Raw genomic sequence first — 18,146 nt, 5'->3', positions numbered from 1 at the left:
CCAAGACAGGGTGACTATGTTTTCAGATTTTCAAATCAAAATAGCTTAACTCAGATGATATAACATATACTGTGGAGCAAGCTATACATGATCAAGTCCAAGAAACTACACTAGCAAGCACTAGAAGATCATAACAGTGTATACAAGAATGCCAGTGCTGTGAAGCAATGCAAAATGCAAACATGTACAATGCATATGCACAATGCAACTAACCAAGCTAAAACTAAGAGAAAGATAAAGACAAGCCAAAGGCTAAGCAAATGAAGCACTCAGCAAATACATAGGCTCAAAGACACATAGGACTAGACCAAAATGTATCCAACTGAGTACCATGAAAAGGTAACAATCAGAAAACTACAAGTCTATCCTAGGAAGAAAACGTACAAGCCAATCGCTTACATACCTCGATGACGATCCCGCTGGACCTAGAGCATAGCAAGCTCGAGGTCACCTCCCCTGCGTCCTCACCGGGTTCACCTTTTGCTCGAACAGGTTCTTGTCGAGGTGAACGATCGAAGTGGAAGTAGTGGTACTGGATCGTCCTCCTGAGCTAAGGTAGTCGAAGCAGAAGGGGCCGGAGCCTGCAGCCGGCGCAGTAACTCCGGATCACGGTCATCAACTTGGGGTAGAGCTCCCCCTCAACAGACTGGGACCTAACACAAGACAAAGCTAGACACCAACAAGAAGAAGCCAAGTACCAAGAGAAAACAAGCTCAAGCATATGGTTAGGCGTTAGTCAGGCTACACAAGCAGAGAATGTACAAAGAACTCAAAGGACAAACTCAAATATACATAGGATACAAAAGCCACCATGGGCTATCCATCAGCCTTGGAGAACCATCAAGTCTTGGTCAAACCTGCATAAGACCAAGATCCATGGAGCACTTGTTCTCCAAGCCACCAACCTGCATCACCAACGAGACATAGGGGGAGCAAACGTCTCGACATTGGGTTTAGCAAAGTGAGAAGCAAACTGGTGACGAGCCATTTGCTCTACAGAAGGGTAAGCAAAGTCAGACAAAGCGTATCCCCTGTCCTGTCTACCGCGAGGCTGACGAACACCACCGCGAGGAAAGCGTGGTGCATCATAACCTCCTCGAAAGCCTCGGTCCCGTTGTCCATAGCCGTACTGAAAACGACCAGGAGCACGACCGGCAAAGCGACCACCCGCTGGAGCACGGTAACCACCACCGTCTCCCTGACCTTTACCTACACGGCGCACCCTAGCAACTTGCCTACCATCACGCTGAGGAGGACCATGCACCCGAGCAGAGTACATGTCCGAGTTCCGTCTCTCCTGCTCACGCCTCACAGCCCACTTCCTCCTGAAGCAAAACTCCTCCAAGTGACCCTCTCTGTCATAGTACTCGTAGTGGTACCTCACCTCACACTTGGGAGGTGGAGGCCTAACCTGCGGATGGGGAGGAGCAGCCCCCTTCTTCTGGGCAACCTGGGCTGTGGCAGCAGGGAGCGCATCGAGGGGATTCCTCAGCTCATTGGGCTTTGGAACCCAAACCTGCTTCTGTGGAGGTGCTTTTTGTGGTTCTTTCAGCACACCATCCACGGGGTCAACAAGCGAAGGCTGCGTGCTCGAACTAGCAGTGTTTAGAGCACTCTGAACTCCAGCAGCCTTGCCGATCTTACCATACAACCTGTCAAAGTCTGACTTCGTGTAGGTGTAACCGACCCCAAAGCCATCACCACGCTTGAACTGCTTAATCATCATACACAACTATGGCTCACTAGCATAAACACAACTAAGAATCGCCCTAAGATAGGTATTCTCATTCTCCAAGTTGGCTTTCTCTACCACAAGATTATCCAAATCAGAGATCAAATCAGGGCAAACAGAGCAGTCAATAGGTGGGCTAGACTCCACAACCTTAGTTTTCCCTAAAGACTTAACCAAGGTGTTCTTCTCATCTAGCTCCGACCTAAGCGTGGGACAAAGCTTGCAAGCACAAAGCAGAACTGGCCTAGACTTCATCTCCTCTAGCTCGCACACAACAGTAGCAAACTTGGACTGCAACGAAGCTAGATCGGACTTAAAGACAGGACACTCATCACATTCAAGCACATCGCTAACAATAGGAGCGTCCTTAACCAGTTCTAGTTCATGCTTGGCCTTAGCGAGCTCATGAGACACGTCAGCAAGCGAAGTCTTAGCAACATCTAAGTTCGCGACATTCTCATCATGCTTGGCACGGAGAGCAACAAGATCGTTCATGTGAGATATGCAGCCAGCGCACTCATCCTCACTAGATTTCTCCCTAGCACAAGCCAGCTCAGCCCTAAACTTTCTACGCTCTCTAGCTGCTTCCTTAAGCAGCCTCTTCTGGTTGTCGAGAGCGGCGTACAACTCCCTAACCTCTGTATCTAGCAGGTCGATCGTGGAGTTTACCTCTGAATCACTCTCGGATCCAGGAGAAGAGTCGGCGTGCGTCGGTGTAGCATGTCCACCTGAAGACGCATGTGCACCATCGGCTTCGCCCGCCATGGTGCAGAAACCCTTGCGCCGACCGGCCGCCAAGCACAGGCCGATGAAGCCGGTGGCTTTCTTGTCCCGCTTCTTCTTCTTTTTGTCATCGTCGTCGGAGGTCGGTGAAGACGAGCGATCGGTGTCGGAGCTCTTGTCGTCCGGTCGTGGCCTGAACAGGTCTAGACCGGTCGAGGCCAGAACAGGTCTAGACCGGTCTGACCGGTCTTGTCATCCGGTCTGACCGATGCCACCCAGAGAAACCCGTGAACAAGGCTTCAAAAGAGGAATCTCGAGCAAACGAAGTCTAAATCCAGTGAAACTTGGAGGATACCTCCGCAACTAACCTGCTAACATATCCCCAAGAGATCTTCCCCAAAAGATCAAAGAAACTTGAGAATTTAAGGGAAGATCAAGAAGGATTGGGGTTTTCTCAAGAACTCAAAAACTTCAATTCATGAGAACTTGTGATTCCAGAGGATTTGGGACGAGGCTAGGGGTACGGGAATCACTACAAAGAGCTCTACGAACCGTCACGATCATGTGCACCAAGAACGAAAAGAAAATCCATCACAAACGAGCACAAGAGGGACGGGATTGGATTGATTCAAAAGCCCAGAGGGCACAAGGAGGATGGGGCCTCCTTTCCCAATCAAATCCAATACAAAGTCTCACAAATCCATAATCAAACCCTACTCTAAAGAGAAGAACGGAGGGAGAGAAACACAGGGGCGGCGCCCTAGAGGAACAAGCAATCCACGGACAAGTTACAAAAGCTGCAATAACCTAATACAAGTGAAGGGGTATTTATACCTGCGGAGACCGGTTCCATGGACCGGTCAGACCGGTCAGACCGGTGCCAGGGACCGGTCAGACCGGTTGGTCTGCAGTATCCCCCTGTACATGATCCCATCTGACGGCTGAGGTTCTTTCTTCGGAACGAAGTCTTCTCCACAATGCCACCATCTTGATGAAGATCTAGTCCACGGTTTTGGAAGGTCCGTGAAACCCGAGTTGATGGTCGGTTTTGAGAAAACCGCCAAAACTCCTCGCGCGGGGAGATTCCCACCTCCACGCCGTTCCCGCCTCAGCCTTCTGACGGCCCTAGACGCCGCCCGACGCCCGTCACCTCCTCGCCCGCAGCGAGGCCCTAGACGCCATCGATGCCCGTCGCCTCCGTCAGTCCCGAGACCGACGCCCGTGCCTCCACGACTTGGCGTCTTCAACCGCCGCCCGCCTCCTTTGTTTTGTGGCGCAAACCAAGAAACCCACCTTCCGTCGCCTCTTGCGCTCTCGATCCAGGAATGGACGCCACAGCTGCCGCCCGGCCTGAGCTCCTCCACGGCAGCTCACCGTCGACACTCGACGCCCGTGTACCTGCAATCCAAAGACCAAGCGCACGGCACAATCTCCATAGAGTCGCGACTACACCACGGTTAGTCCACTCCACGTGTTGACCACCCGTCAACACCTAGCGCTCCACACGGGCACTGAACAAGGAAACACAAGAACATAAACAAAACGCACACACAGAGGTTAGCCTGACACAAACACAAGTCAAAATCAAGCTAACACACCAAAACCTCCAAGTCACCACGACAATCACTCATCACAATATATGAGGTCAAGGTACTTGTCAACTTGACCTCTCACTACCACTTTGTTCTGGGAGGACAGATGGTTGCAGGGACTTTCTATTTCTGAGCTTGCACCGTGTCTATACAATGCCATTGGAGCTCGCACTCGCCGTTCAAGAACCGTGGCTGATGGTTGCTCTCACAGAAGTTGGGTGCAGGATATCACCGGCGCTTTGACCATTCAGGTACTTCTTGATTACCTCAGGGTTTGGGATTTGGTGCAAGCCACAGAACTGCACACTGATACTCAAGATAAGCTCATCTGGAAGTGGACGCCCGATCAAAATTTCTCGACTGCGTCGGCCTATTGTGCTTTCTTCCTTGGTCAATCCTCGATTGCTGGCGCCAAGGTTCTTTGGAAGGCTAGAGCACTGGGGAAATGCAAATTTTTTGGCTGGCTCGCTCTGCATGATAGATGCTGGACCGCAGAGAGACGAATGCGTCACAATCTTCAACAAGATGATCACTGCACCCTTTGCAGTCAAGAACCGGAAACCATTTCACATCTATTGGTTGGTTGCTCGTTCTCAAGGCAAGTCTGGTACAGAGTCCTTTTGCGCGGACGATGGCATTCGGTGTCGCCACAGCATCCGGCCACCAACTTCACAGATTGGTAGCTGACAAGTCGCAAAAATTTTGACAAAGTCGAACGTAAAAGTTTTGACAGCCTGGTGATACTCATCTTCTGGATTATTTGGAAAGAGCGGAATCGCCGAACCTTTGATCATACTTCTCGCTCGGTGATTGAGGTTGTTAACTTAATTTTTTAGGAAGCATTGTCCTGGCTGTAGGCGGGTTTTAGGTCTCTCAAACCTTTTCTTCTTTGTTGTGGTTTATTTCCTACCCAGCTTGTAGGTCGCTTAACAATTGCTTTGTAATCGCCTACTTCTGAACTCTCAGCCTGCCATGAACTGCGGTTCATGACCTCGTCGTTGTATTCTCTTTTTTCTTCTCCTCTTAATGAAATACGTGCTCAGGCACGTTCGCAAAAAAACAACAAACCACCTGTTTCTTTTTTATTTAATTTAACTCATTGAAATGTTAGAAGGATGAAGCAGTGATAAACAGCTTTCTGTAGGGTGCATCGAGCAGGACCACGCAAGGGGATATACTATGAACCAGAGGAAGTAAAAGCTGCCATAGTTACCTGTGGAGGGCTCTGCCCTGGTTTGAATGATGTTCAGACAGGTTCTTATATTTAAGAACTATCCATAAATGTCTGCATTTTCCACATTTCAAACTCAAACTTTGACATCCACGGCAAACATCAACTTGAAAAAGGTTAAATCAGCTATGGACATTTTAGCACTAGGGTCTAAGGGATATAAAAGTGTGCTTACTGCTTACCCTGTAATTGCTCCAGTTAGCGAGATTAAATCAAAATGTAAAAAAGTTTAATTGAATTCAAGCTCAATCTTGTCGATATGCTTGATGCGAAATGCAAACGTAAAAGTGGGCCAGCATTCTGCATTCCATATGATCAGTATTGTGTTTACCGCTTTTTTTTATCCTCAAACACGAATTACTGCTTCCTTTTATCCCCTTATCCTGATGTAGAAATGCCAGCGCTGTACTTCTTTTTTTCCCCTCGAACGCAAATTACTGCTCCCTTTTATCCCTTGATCCTGAACTAGAAATGCCAGCATTGTAACTCCCATTTCAAATATCTGATGCTATCAGCAGACATGTTCTGTATATTGTTAGTATATGCTTTTATTCAATGAATGGTCTTTACTCAATGCTTGGAAAACATCCAGAATTCCAGATATTCTACTACTTTCATACAAACAGAGGTGTAACTCAGTGACTGTGTTTGATTGCAGATAGTATTCACCCTAGAGACCTATGGTGTTAAGAATATTGTCGGAATTCCATTTGGTTATCGTGGTTTTTTCGAAAAGGGCCTAAAAGAAATGCCGGTAAGAATGCTTCTCTTTTTGATAAATCATTTTGAGAAACTTATTGCTCCTGATCATGATGTTCTCAAGTTTCATTTCGATAACATCATCCAGCTTTCACGTCATCTAGTAGAGAATATAAATCTTAATGGTGGAAGTTTTCTTGGAGTTTCTCGTGGTGGAGCTAAAACTAGCGAGATTGTTGATAGTATACAGGTAAGCAGTATAAGGTTTTAGTATCTAAATATAGTTATTTCCTCTTCTATAACGATATGAATATGATTTTGTAGGCCAGGAGAATTGACATGCTTTTTGTACTTGGTGGAAACGGTACCCACGCAGGGGCAAATGCTATCCACGAAGAGGTTCTTATGTCTTAATGAACTATCCTTTCAAGTGCATATTCTTGGTTAAATAAGTAGTCTACCACACCCATGAATCTTTGTGGAATCATTTTTAGTTTTCAGCATCACTTCTGCGCAAAACAAAAATAGTTACTGATGCACATGTGTGCATAAAAATATATCTTTTATTCCGAGTTCATATTGCCTTCTTGATTTGTCTGATTGAAGGTTATATTATATTCATCTGCCCACAATTGCAGTGCCGTAAGAGAAAGCTGAAGGTTTCAGTTGTAGCAGTTCCAAAGACCATCGATAACGATATACTTTTGATGGACAAGACATTTGGTTTCGATACAGCTGTGGAAGAAGCCCAACGAGCCATTAATTCTGCCTACATAGAGGTAGGTTGATGGTACTTGATTTGTAGGCTGTTCTGAAATTGACATTGTTAGAGATAAAATATGTTTAAGGGAAGATGTAAATTCTCTACCGTTCATAGGCACGTAGTGCATACTATGGTATTGGTTTGGTCAAATTAATGGGAAGAAGCAGTGGGTTTATTGCAATGCATGCTTCCCTTTCAAGTGGGCAGGTCGATGTTTGTTTAATACCAGAGGTATGCAAATGTTACTCTTACTAAAGCTTAAAACTACCGAGTCCCCCCTCATGCATGGATGTACCAACAGAAGCTTACAATATGAATGAAGGTCCCATTCACTCTAGATGGAGAATTTGGTGTTTTGCGGCACCTCGAGCATTTGTTAAAAACAAAGGGATTCTGTGTGGTTTGTGTTGCAGAAGCTGCAGGACAAGTAAGCAAAAAAATCCACAGCTGTTTTTGGCCTCTAGCTACTTCTGTTTTCGTGGCAACGAAGATGAGAATGGAAACCAACTATTAAGCCTTTTTTTTTGCCCTTTTCTCCCCTTTTTTCTACAGGATCTGCTGCAAAAATCAGGTGCAACTGATGCCTCAGGAAATGTGATATTTAGTGACATTGGTGTTCACATGCAACAGAAGGTCTGTATTTGACAAGTTCTTTCCTTGGGTGGATTTTATAATTTATTGTTTGTTCTGTGAAGTAGGAGTAACATTTAAAGCGATCACGATTACAGTATATTTTACTACTATCTGCTCATTTGCAATCGCTAAACCAAGAATTTCCCAGCCCTTTTGTTTTCTATTACTGCTGTCATTTTCCGAAATTATCGATAATATATTGACATTAAGTGACACTACTTTCACTCTGCAGATTAAGATGCATTTCAAGGATATCGGTGTTCCAGCTGATGTGAAATACATTGACCCAACCTACATGGTTCGGGCATGCCGGGCCAATGCATCTGATGCAATCTTGTGCACTGTACTTGGACAAAACGCTGTAAGTTGCCTCTTGTCCCTGTGCTGCTGCATGCCTTTCTACTTGTAAGCTTGCGTTATCTAGTTCCTTATAATGATGCCTGCAGGTCCATGGAGCATTTGCGGGCTTCAGCGGCATCACTTCTTGCATCTGCAACACCCACTACGTCTACCTTCCCATCACGGAGGTCATCAAGGCGCCAAAGCGCGTGAACCCCAACAGCAGGATGTGGCATCGGTGCCTCAGATAGTCACATCCACTGGTCAACCCGACTTCCACTGAACTGCCGTCGGCATTGTGTGACCAAAGCTGATGAAATTCCAGCATTAGATGATTCATCATTCTTTTTGCCGATGAGCCCCACTCACATCACGAGGTTCCAAGATGATAGCCAATAATGCCATACTGAGATTAAACTTGGATGGTTTGTTTGCAAGGTTGTGCGCTTCCATTGTTCTGAAAAGCTGGATGTAAGCAGATTTACCTCAAGTAATAAGCGAGTCTGAGGCCACATTTCTTTCTCTTCGTTTGTGGTTCAGAAAACTTTCGCATGTAAACAGTATATACACTTCCTCCCTTATGGTTTGTAAACTGTTCTCCCGGCCTAGCTCAGGCAGCCGACTGTCCGGCCCTGATCGTCTGTCTTGAGTGAGTGACCTCTGCTCGGCTGCAAGCCCAACTGCGGGAAGAAGACCAGCAGCGGGGCGTTCGCCTTGTGTACGAACGTGCTCAGAGGACACCCGGCGCCACTGCCAAATGCAAGCGCTGATTCCTTGCCTCCTTGGGTCCAAATCAGGTTTTGAACTCCATACTCAACAATTCATGCTCTATTATTCGTTTCGAAAGCAGAACTACATAACATGGACCTAGTATTTCGTATGGTTAACTATGATTACCAATGCCATGATTCATGGAAATACTCACACCAGTATTTTCAGATAGAGACTAAATTGTAGCTGCCACTTAAGCTCACTGTATGAATCATGAGGTCTGTCTCCGTGCTGGATATGACACTTGTTAAGTACAAGAGCTGAAGCAAATGGGTAGGATAGGAACAACATTTCAGTCTTGTAGCAGGGAACGTTTAACGCAGAGGTATGAAGTAGGAATAGTTACAGCAAGACCACTCAAATTTTCGTCCCTATAAATGTTTTTTTGGCCAACACAAAACATTTTCTTCTTGAAAAAAGAAGGTACAGCATTGTAGCAGAGATAGTTACAGAAAGCAGATTAGCTAATGTACGTTTCTTTTCTGCTCTATTTTCTTTCCTCTTTGGCGCAAAGTTAAAGAACAAAGCCATTTGGCTGAATTCCTGCTAGGATACCGTGCACTCGAACAAGAAACACTATGCAAATTCACTTCTTTTCTCGATTAAAGTAAAGACAATTCAAGCTTTAGGAATCCCCAAGCAGCATGCCATCATGTGGGTGGCTATATAATAATATAATATTGTAATGTAAAAAAAAGGACCAGCTTAAACCTGAACAGAGATAAGATCGGATATAGCATATAGGCATATAGCAATAAGGTACTTTTCTGCCAATCTATCTATGAAGCTTGAAATAAAACCATGAAATGGCAAAACAAAAGCATGAATAAGATCATTGAGCACAATAAACTAAGTAATATAATAGTTCCCCTCTTTTCTTTAAATTTACTTTGGATACAGAGCATCTTAGTTTTAACGGATTATCTAAAGCATAAAGCAAATAGTTTGTTGTTCGTTAAATGTGACATGCATGGAACAACGCTTCTCTTCTTTACAGAGGTTGCGTGGTGTGCAGGACAGTGAAGAGGAGGGACCGAGGAACCGGTCTAAATATTCTTGGCTGCTTCCCAAGGTTTGTGGCATGGTCTCTTTATCCATCATGTGAGAACCTTCTAAAACAGTCTTACGTACCCCTCCAAGCCGCATGCATATGATTGTGATAGAATCTGTCTAAATACCCTCTTGCTACCTCTTTCTCTATGGTCATCTGCACCTACTATATATGATTGTGGAAGTAGCAGCGGCCATGTGCCTGCCTCCATGCATATAGATGACAAACTAGTGATACTCCAGAGAAGGGGACATTGGTGGGGAAATGGCAGTGCTTGCCAAGAGGCTCCTGGCCATTCTTCTATGCCTGTTGCTGTTAGCTCATCAGCAGAAGGCATACGGCTTGAAAGGCATTCATCTTTTCTTCAGAAGACAAGGGTACAAGCCGCGGATGCTTGCTGAAAGGGCAGTTGTCAGCCTCCACAGCAAGAGGTACCCAGCCAAGAGAGCTTCATCGGTTGATCCAAACAGGGTGAGTAACAGAAGAGTCCGGAGGGGGTCTGATCCCATACACAACAGATGTTGATGCTTCGGCAGATACCAGAAGTGGATCGGATGTGAGGCACTGAAGAGAAGGACATCAGCAACACATCAAATCAAAAGGTGTCTTTTTTTTTGTTTCATTTTCATGTTGTCTTCTTTTTTTTTGTTTCGACTTTGTTCTACAGTTTCATTGTGGATCACTTATGTCCTTATTAATTATTCAGCAGTAGATATAGTTGTAAACAAGCTTCTTGTAAAATGATGTTGAGGTCCTGCATTAATCAAGCAGTCGTTTTGTACAATGTGCCAAGATATTTGGACATCTGTTTGCAGTTTAACTCAGTTTCCAACAAGGAATTGAGGAGTATATAGTACATGACCATCCCTTGTAAATTATCTTATTTTTTGTTTGGCCCCTGGGATTAAAATGTTAAACTATTCAAATCTGGTACTGGATGCTGTTAACCTGGGAGTTTATAGATCAACTGATGACACATGGACTATCTATGCTGTTAACCTGGGAGATTGAATAAACTATCCGTGCCGAGATTTTATTATTATTTTGAAAGAATCAATGCCGAGATGTATAAGGCCTTGTTTGTTTCTCTAGATCCAAAATTCTAGACCATGAAATATTGCCATCTAAAAGTATTAAATAAAGTCTATTTGCAAAACTTTTTCATAGATAAGTATAATTTGGTGCGACAAATCTAATGAGCCTAACTAAGTCATGATTTACTACAGTGATGCTACAGTACCATTCACTAATTATGAATTAATATACCTCGTTAGAATCATTTTGTAAAGTAGCTCTAGGATTCTGCGATTATTTTTATGATTAGATTTTATTTAATATTTTAAATGGCAAGATTTTTTAATCTAAAATCTAGATATAGAAGAACCAAACAGGACCAAATTGGTTTCGAGGTCGTCTCCAATTGCGCATGGCGAGTCAGGCGACCGTTTGTTGGATGAACCGGGCCAAGCTGATCGAACCGAACCGGATAACAAGTAGCCTGCCTCGGTCCGGCCTTCCTCGCTCCCTCCGCTCCGGTTTCTCTCGATCCTCGCTCTCGCCATGACGCCGTTCCTCAATCCCCAAAATTTTTTATTTTTAACCTTTTTTTAATAATATTTTAAGTTTAACCCGTATTGGTTTTTATTTGCAGCGCGTAGCCCGTTTGGTCGCGCCAGGCCGCATGGCGCGACAGATAGCCTCTGTCGCGCCAGTGCATGTGGCGCGACAGTGTGGCCACGCTGGCGGCCCGAGCCAGCGCAGCACCGCGACGGCGATGACGTGGCCCTCCCTGTCACGCCACATGCACTGGCGCGACAAGCCTGTCGCGCCATGCGGGCTGGCACGACAAGGCCAATGTCCTGGGCCCGCGCCGGCCTCCTCCCCCCCCCCCCCCACCTCCCTTTCTTTCCCTCACGCCTCCCCGCCCAGAGCTCGTCCAGGGGTCGCCGCCGGCCGCCCCCCCCCCCCCCCCCCAAGATCCCCCCAAATCCGGCCTTTTGGGGGGGGAGTTGGGGGAAGCGTTCCCCACCCTTCCCCGAAGGTATTGCTCCCATTTTTTTCTTCCTTTATCCGTGCACATTTGTAGATATTAGGGATTCTTGGTGATTAGGGTTGGGTTTTGGATTTGAAAAATCATGTCGTAGTTGATAGTTTTCTCATGATTAGGGCTTTAGATTATGCATAGATGGTACTCTGCTCTCGATTTGGACGTGAGGTAGTACGTGCATGCATCGATTAATATGATTTCTATGATTGATTAGTGGGGATGTTAATATGGCTTTCACTAATGGATACTAGGCACCGTGAAGAATTGTTTTTGTAGTTCATCTAGATTGGTGTTACCATAGCCATCTATTAGCATTGCTACCTGGTCCAAATCCTAGTATGAGGACAAGTAGAGTTTTGAGAGAGAAACAATTACTTGGACTCCTTTGGAGTTGAGCTTATTAAATTTGCGGCCAGGTTCGTAAAAATCGGATCATCTTGTCATGGTTGGTTAAAGATCCATCTAGTTGTTCTTAGGATAAGGTGCAAGCTCATGTGATGTAATACTCGTAATATTGTTTCAAGATCCAAGGATTGTATAAGTGATGAAGGTACTCCGATTTTTTTTTGTTGTAGATGGACGAATTAGTTCGGGTTTTTCATAGTGGTATGGTTAAGGAAACTGGAGAGTTTGAGAATATGGTAGAGGATATCGAACTGTTCAATAGTCCTCCATTGTTAAAGGATTTGGTAGACCAGGTGGTTTCGAAACATTCATGTGGAATTGATGAAATATCTCTGAGGGGTAGATTTGATTGTGGTAAAGCTAGAGCACATTATGTTTTGATGACATTGGAATCTGAGATGCCTTGTAGAAAGTACAAGGATATAGTAGCTCGTGCAAATGTGGTTTGTTTAGAGGTGGTTGTTGAAATAACCCGTAGAACAAGATTAGAAGAACCAGTTGGGATAGTAGATGAAGTTCAATTTCGTATTGAGAATATAACTCAAGAGTCAACTCTTGTAGAAGATGTCCCAAATCTCACTTGTGCTAGTGAATTTGTTGCGGATTATGATATGGCCGTCGCTTGAGATCATTTCGACAGTGGTACCTTCGAGGAGGAGGATGAGAGGGGTGCTGGAGAGGATGATGATGTTTCTTTAGGTTCAGAGGACAATGAATACGATAGTAGTGATGATGAGGACGATGATGAAGCCACTGGGGAAGAAGAACCGGAGGGTAATGCTAAGGCGCCCCAAGCAGAGCAGGAAAATGATGATGGCGACAGATCCAGCCCTAGTCATGAGGACATAAGTGGTGATCAGGAGTGTAGGGATGGGGCAATGGGTCGAGCTGTTAATAATGCTGAGGCACGATTTAGTTATACCGCTGAAGAGTTGCGCATGATAAAGCTAGCCCACGTTGAAGTCCCGGCGGTTTCAAATGATAAGGATCTTAGTAGGATCCATAGAGCAATTTGTGACTCATATGTCTTTGAAAGCGAGTCTGTAATTGATAGTGACAGTCCAGAGATTCGCAAGGGCATGAAGTTCAATTCACTTCCAGAGTTGCAGTTTTTCTTAGCTGATTATGCAGTTTTTCTTAGCTGACAATGGCGCGGCAGGGTAGGATTGTCGCGCCAATACCACTGGCGCGACAGATGCCCTGCGGCCCGACAGGGTCGCCATGCTGGCTCTGACGTGGCCCTCTCTGTCGCGCCGCTGCATGTGGCACGACAAGCTTGTCGCGCCAGGCGGGCTGGCGCGACAAGGCCAATATCCTGGCCCCACGCTGGCCTCTTCTCCCCCACCCTCCCTTTCTTTCCCTCACTCCTCCCCGACTAGAGCAACAGTAGGTCGTCGCCGCCGGCCGCCCCACCCCCCAGATCCCGCGAAATACGGCCTTTTGGTTGGTTTGAAGTTGGGGGAAACGTTCCCCACCCTTCCCCGAAGGTATTGCTTCCATTTTTTCCTCCTTTAACCGTGCACATTTGTAGATATTAGGGATTCTTGGTGATTAGGGTTGAGTTTTCTCTATGATTGAGTAGTGGTTCTTGATTTGAAAAATAATGTCGTAGTTTATAGTTTTCTCATGATTAGGGCTTCGGATGATTAATATGAATCCTAGAATTGAGTAGTGGTTCTTGATTTGAAAAATAATGTCGTAGTTTATAGTTTTCTCATGATTAGGGCTTCGGATGATTAATATGAATTCTAGCATTGAGTAGTGGTTCTTGATTTGAAAAATAATGTCGTAGTTTATAGTTTTCTCATGATTAGGGCTTCGGATGATTAATATGAATTCTAGGATTGAGTAGTGGTTCTTGATTTGAAAAATAATGTCGTAGTTTATAGTTTTCTCATGATTAGTGCACACAACTGCAATAATTAATTTGTACCAGTTATTTTCCCAACTCAGTTATTTTGTTCTTGGGACTCAGTTATCCTTGTCTGAACACTCAGTTATTCTGTTATGCGGCGTACAACAACATCAGCAAAACCATATCCACACGTGAAATTTGTCTGTGTTTGCTTTGGTGGAGCCATTCAAATATCAAAGTTCTCACCAAATCCTATGACATTACGCAAGAAGTTCTCCAAGATGATTAGATTGTTAGGTGGGTGTCTGCCCTGTAGCAACTGTGCGACCCATGTCAGCTGCTTCTCCAGCACCAACCACGACAACCCCGTCGTCACCATCAACTACTATGGCAATACTCCAAGAGAAGGAGAAAGTAGTGGTCACGGTAGCCAGCTGGAAGGAGGAAGCCAAGGTCGCGGTAGCCAGCAAAATGCTTTGCCGGATCTTATATCGATGTAATTGCTGGAAAGGTCTTGTGAGATGGATTTCTATTGCCTGATCTGTATGCATGTACATCTAGAGTATTGGTTTGCATGCTACAGAGTATGTCATTTGTTATGGACTTGTTTGGTGATACTTGTGAGCTTGGTGGTGGAGTTGGTTTGATTTGTGGAGTTGTGATGATATCTGTGTACTATATGTGTGATATGTGGACTTGTTTGGTGATATATGTGATATTTGAGATATTTGTGTGATATATGTGATATTTTACCGATATGTGTCATATGTGAGGAGCTGAAAGTAAAAACAAAAATAAAATTGAATTTTAGACAGCTTTGCCGAGTGTTTTGGCTAAAACACTCGGCAAACAGGCCCTTTGCCGAGTGTTCATACTACAATTCATACTACAAGATCATAGAGTGTCAAAATAATTGTGGGCATACTACAAAATTTGTATTAAAAATGAATACGCTGTCTCACAATTATTTTTGTCACTCTCTTCAGTTTTCTTACATATTCACAATTACTCTCATATCCTTGAATTTTGTTACGAAAAAGAATCTATAATGTCGACATTATCACTCACGCTTTTGTCTCTCTATGTATGTGTCTACGTATTTGTCTCTTGCGAATGAGAGAAAGAAAGAATGGAGACATCGCAGATTCTTTCTTATAATCAAATCGAGGACTCATCATATTTTCAACTTTAATTAATCACTAACTTAGATAATAAGCAAAGTAAAAAAAAATATTGAAGTACAAAATTGTAACAATTTCATGTCCTCAATCATTATAAACCTATTGTAATAATTTCATGTCCTGAATCTATGTATAGCTCAAGAACACCTAGAACATTTATGTGTCATTTAATCTAGATTTAAATCTAAGATTCAAAATTTCCGAGATCTGTCCATGGTCATGTTGACAAAGTTGTAGAACTTATTCCAAGGAGTGCAAACCATTTTATTTTTCATTTTTAGGATTTTTTTACAAATTTATATCAATTTTACAAGTTTCCTATTTTAATTTCAAACTTGAGTTGAATTTTTTAAATTCCAAGGACTCCCTCATTTTAAGATCGTAAAAGAACCCTGAAGTAATAATCCTAAAGGCCAATCCTAAAATCCTAAGTTTGAGTTTGTATTTTTTAGATTTTTCTACAAATTGATATCAATTTTACAAACTCATTGAAATGGCTTGTCGCGCCAACACCACTGGCGCGACATATGCCCTCTGTCGCGCCATTGTGGGCCCAAGCCCAGTAAAGACTGCATTTTTTAACTTGGTGGCGTGGCAGCTCCCTTTGGTCGCGCCACTCCCGATGGCGCGACAGAGTAGCTTTGTAGCGCCATCCGGAGTGGTGCGACAAGCACAGAATTTTATTTAAGTAACAGCCTTGCGGCTCTGCCTTGATGCTCCCTCTCGCTGCATGCTATTTACAACAACATTTCAAATTCAGAGTATTTTCGTAATTTGTTCGCATAAATGCTTATCGACATCTACTGCACATATGATTCGGACACCGAAACATATTCTAATTAAAAAACATTGAGCATGGACGTCGCTCAAAACTTCAAAACCAACAAATTCGCAATAGAGCAGTTTTGAACAAATGTTGCTCCAAATTCTGAAATCTATAACTTTCATACACAGCTAACAAAATTCAATATTATTTTCTATTTCTCTTGCATAATTTTTCAAATTTGAACAGAACATATACTTTAAAGAAGAACTCAATATTCAAAAGATCTAAAATATTTCCACTTTCAAATTGAACGTGCTTTGCCATTCATTTTCAAAAAAAAATATTTATAATATTACGGTGCGCAATTGTTAAGTTTACACGCGGGTCATGCCAAAACAATTTTTGCATCTGCAGTTGCGATTGTAATCTAAAACAGTTGTTTAATAATGGATATGACCCATCACTAAATTGCACACGATACAAACTAAATAAATTCCTAATTTCATAACCATACAATGTTCGAATCTACAAATAAACTCTCATACACATACAACAACCACATGAATAGGTAAAGCACATAAATAGTCCAGCAATAAAAAAAGTCTGTCACACACATAGTCCAATCATATATACAGTCCATACAATTATAAATAAAACAAGCTAATCAGAGTCGTCTTCAATCAAAAGCTCTCCCCAACCATCATCATCATCATCTCCATCATCTTGGACTACAGCTTTCCCCTGTCTTACCTCAATTTGGGACACTATGACTTCTACTTCATCTGCATTCATTGACCACCACTCGTCATCATCTCCATCATCAGGAACGTGGTCATGCTCAGAAGCACTCTTCCCTTTGTCCTGCACTGCACTGTTCCCTTGGTTATCGACTGCAGGTGTGTCCACTGCTTTTCCTTTCCTGTCAGATAGGTGATCCTGGTCAGGTAAGTCTCCTACAAGTGCATTCATTGCCTCCATTTGAGTAGCTCTAACACCTAAAACCTCCGTGCTCGCGGATGACACATCGTTCTCAACGTTGGGCACCTTGTGTGGCAGATCGGCAACTAGGGCCTGCATTGCCTCCATCTGAGCCTCCTGAGCTAAATCCTCCATCTTTTCCATTTCTTCCATCCTCTTGTTAGCCTCCAATTTCTGAAAATATTCTTCCCATGAACCCTTTCGGTATTTAGCTTCCGGATCAACAGTAAAACCATTATTTGCTCTTTCCTCCCTTAACCTCTGCCTCTCCATCTCCTCCTTCTTCTCATAATTTGCCAAAAGCTCCCTATCTGTGAGGGGCCGTGGATACTTGCTTCGGTTCCTCCTCCAATAAACAATGCAATCCTTAAGAGTCGCCTTTTCTGCTGCCTTCTTTCCATACTCACGCCATAGGTCTTGGAGTACAGGCCCTGACAGAAATGACTCAAGGGGCAAAGTAACTTGGTAATCTTTCCTTATCTTCAGTTTTCTATTTAAAGTGTCTCGAAATTTCCAAGGCTCTTTTGTTCTGCCCAATTGCAACATTATCTCATACCAGCCTTCGAACCACTCCCAATCACATGTCCTTCCCTCCTGAAAAATTATTGAGAGCCAAACATTCAAAAATGTTAATATACCAAATACTAGCACAATGACAGAATCATAAAGAGTTTCAACTTTGTGGTTAATATACGAACCCAATACTCTCCGTAGCTATTGCCACAGTAATATCCGTAGCCAAGCTCAGAAGGAACTACGCCTTTTGTGGCCAGAATACCACACTTGCATCGAAGACTAGGAGTAGTTGTACATGGCCATGGCTTCTTTCCACTCTCAAATTCTCGCACTTCCTCTTCTGTCGGCCAATGAGATCTAGGACCATAAATATACTCATTGAAGTCACATGCCGGCCATCCATCCTGCATGACAAATAACATTAGCGAGCATCTACTCATGTAAAATTAAAGAATCAATGCTACGCTACATGACACTTACTCTAGTCTTTAGCGAGCATCTAAAAAAGGGAGTGAACTTTGTAGGGACACCAATATTAGGCCTTTGAAGTTTGACACGAACACCGCAATGACATTTGGGAGGATTGTTCACACGATATATAACAACTTCTTGCTTCTCTTCCTCTGTCATAGGTGCTGGATTTGGTGGGGGAGGGACCCATCGTCTAAACTCATTGTACGCCCACGACTCTGACCGATAATAAGGGAACAACCGAATTCTAAGATCGAACTTATCCGGACCATCGATCCACTGAAAGAAAAAGCAGTGGCAAGGATTCAATGAATCATTCCACTTGCATATGTAGAATGCTCTACCGGCCGTATTGGGATGCCTCGATTGCTTCACCTCTGCCAGCTGATTGCA

General features: G+C 43.8%; 1 protein-coding gene and 1 pseudogene across 1 annotated transcript; one reads left to right on the top strand and one right to left on the bottom strand.

Annotated features, from left to right (window-relative positions):
• The window catches only part of LOC120679854, a 32,708-nt pseudogene extending 24,470 nt beyond the window's left edge, over positions 1-8,238 (top strand).
• Positions 8,239-16,336: 8,098 nt separating this feature from the next.
• LOC120679268 lies at positions 16,337-18,143 on the bottom strand. The gene is made up of 3 exons (XM_039960815.1): positions 17,763-18,143; positions 17,465-17,686; positions 16,337-17,360 (listed from the first exon to the last, which is right to left on the bottom strand). Exons 1-3 carry the CDS (start codon positions 17,910-17,912, stop codon positions 16,449-16,451), a joined length of 1,284 nt encoding a protein of 427 aa, XP_039816749.1. The 5' UTR covers positions 17,913-18,143; the 3' UTR covers positions 16,337-16,448.
• Between the last annotated feature and the right edge of the window lie 3 nt (positions 18,144-18,146).

This window comes from Panicum virgatum, chromosome 6N (genome assembly GCF_016808335.1).
Source record: "Panicum virgatum strain AP13 chromosome 6N, P.virgatum_v5, whole genome shotgun sequence".
NCBI lineage: Eukaryota > Viridiplantae > Streptophyta > Magnoliopsida > Poales > Poaceae > Panicum > Panicum virgatum.
This window is presented reverse-complemented; position numbering and strand designations above follow the sequence as displayed.

Bases quoted from the DNA above. Each gene is read 5' to 3' on its own strand.
- LOC120679268 (XM_039960815.1), bottom strand. From the start codon at position 17,912: ATGACAGAGGAAGAGAAGCAAGAAGTTGTTATATATCGTGTGAACAAT. The intron at 17,687-17,762 runs GTAAGTGTCATG...TTTGTCATGCAG, and splicing joins GATGCTCGCTAAAGACTAGA to GATGGATGGCCGGCATGTGA. The intron at 17,361-17,464 runs GTTCGTATATTA...ATAATTTTTCAG, and splicing joins ATAGCTACGGAGAGTATTGG to GAGGGAAGGACATGTGATTG.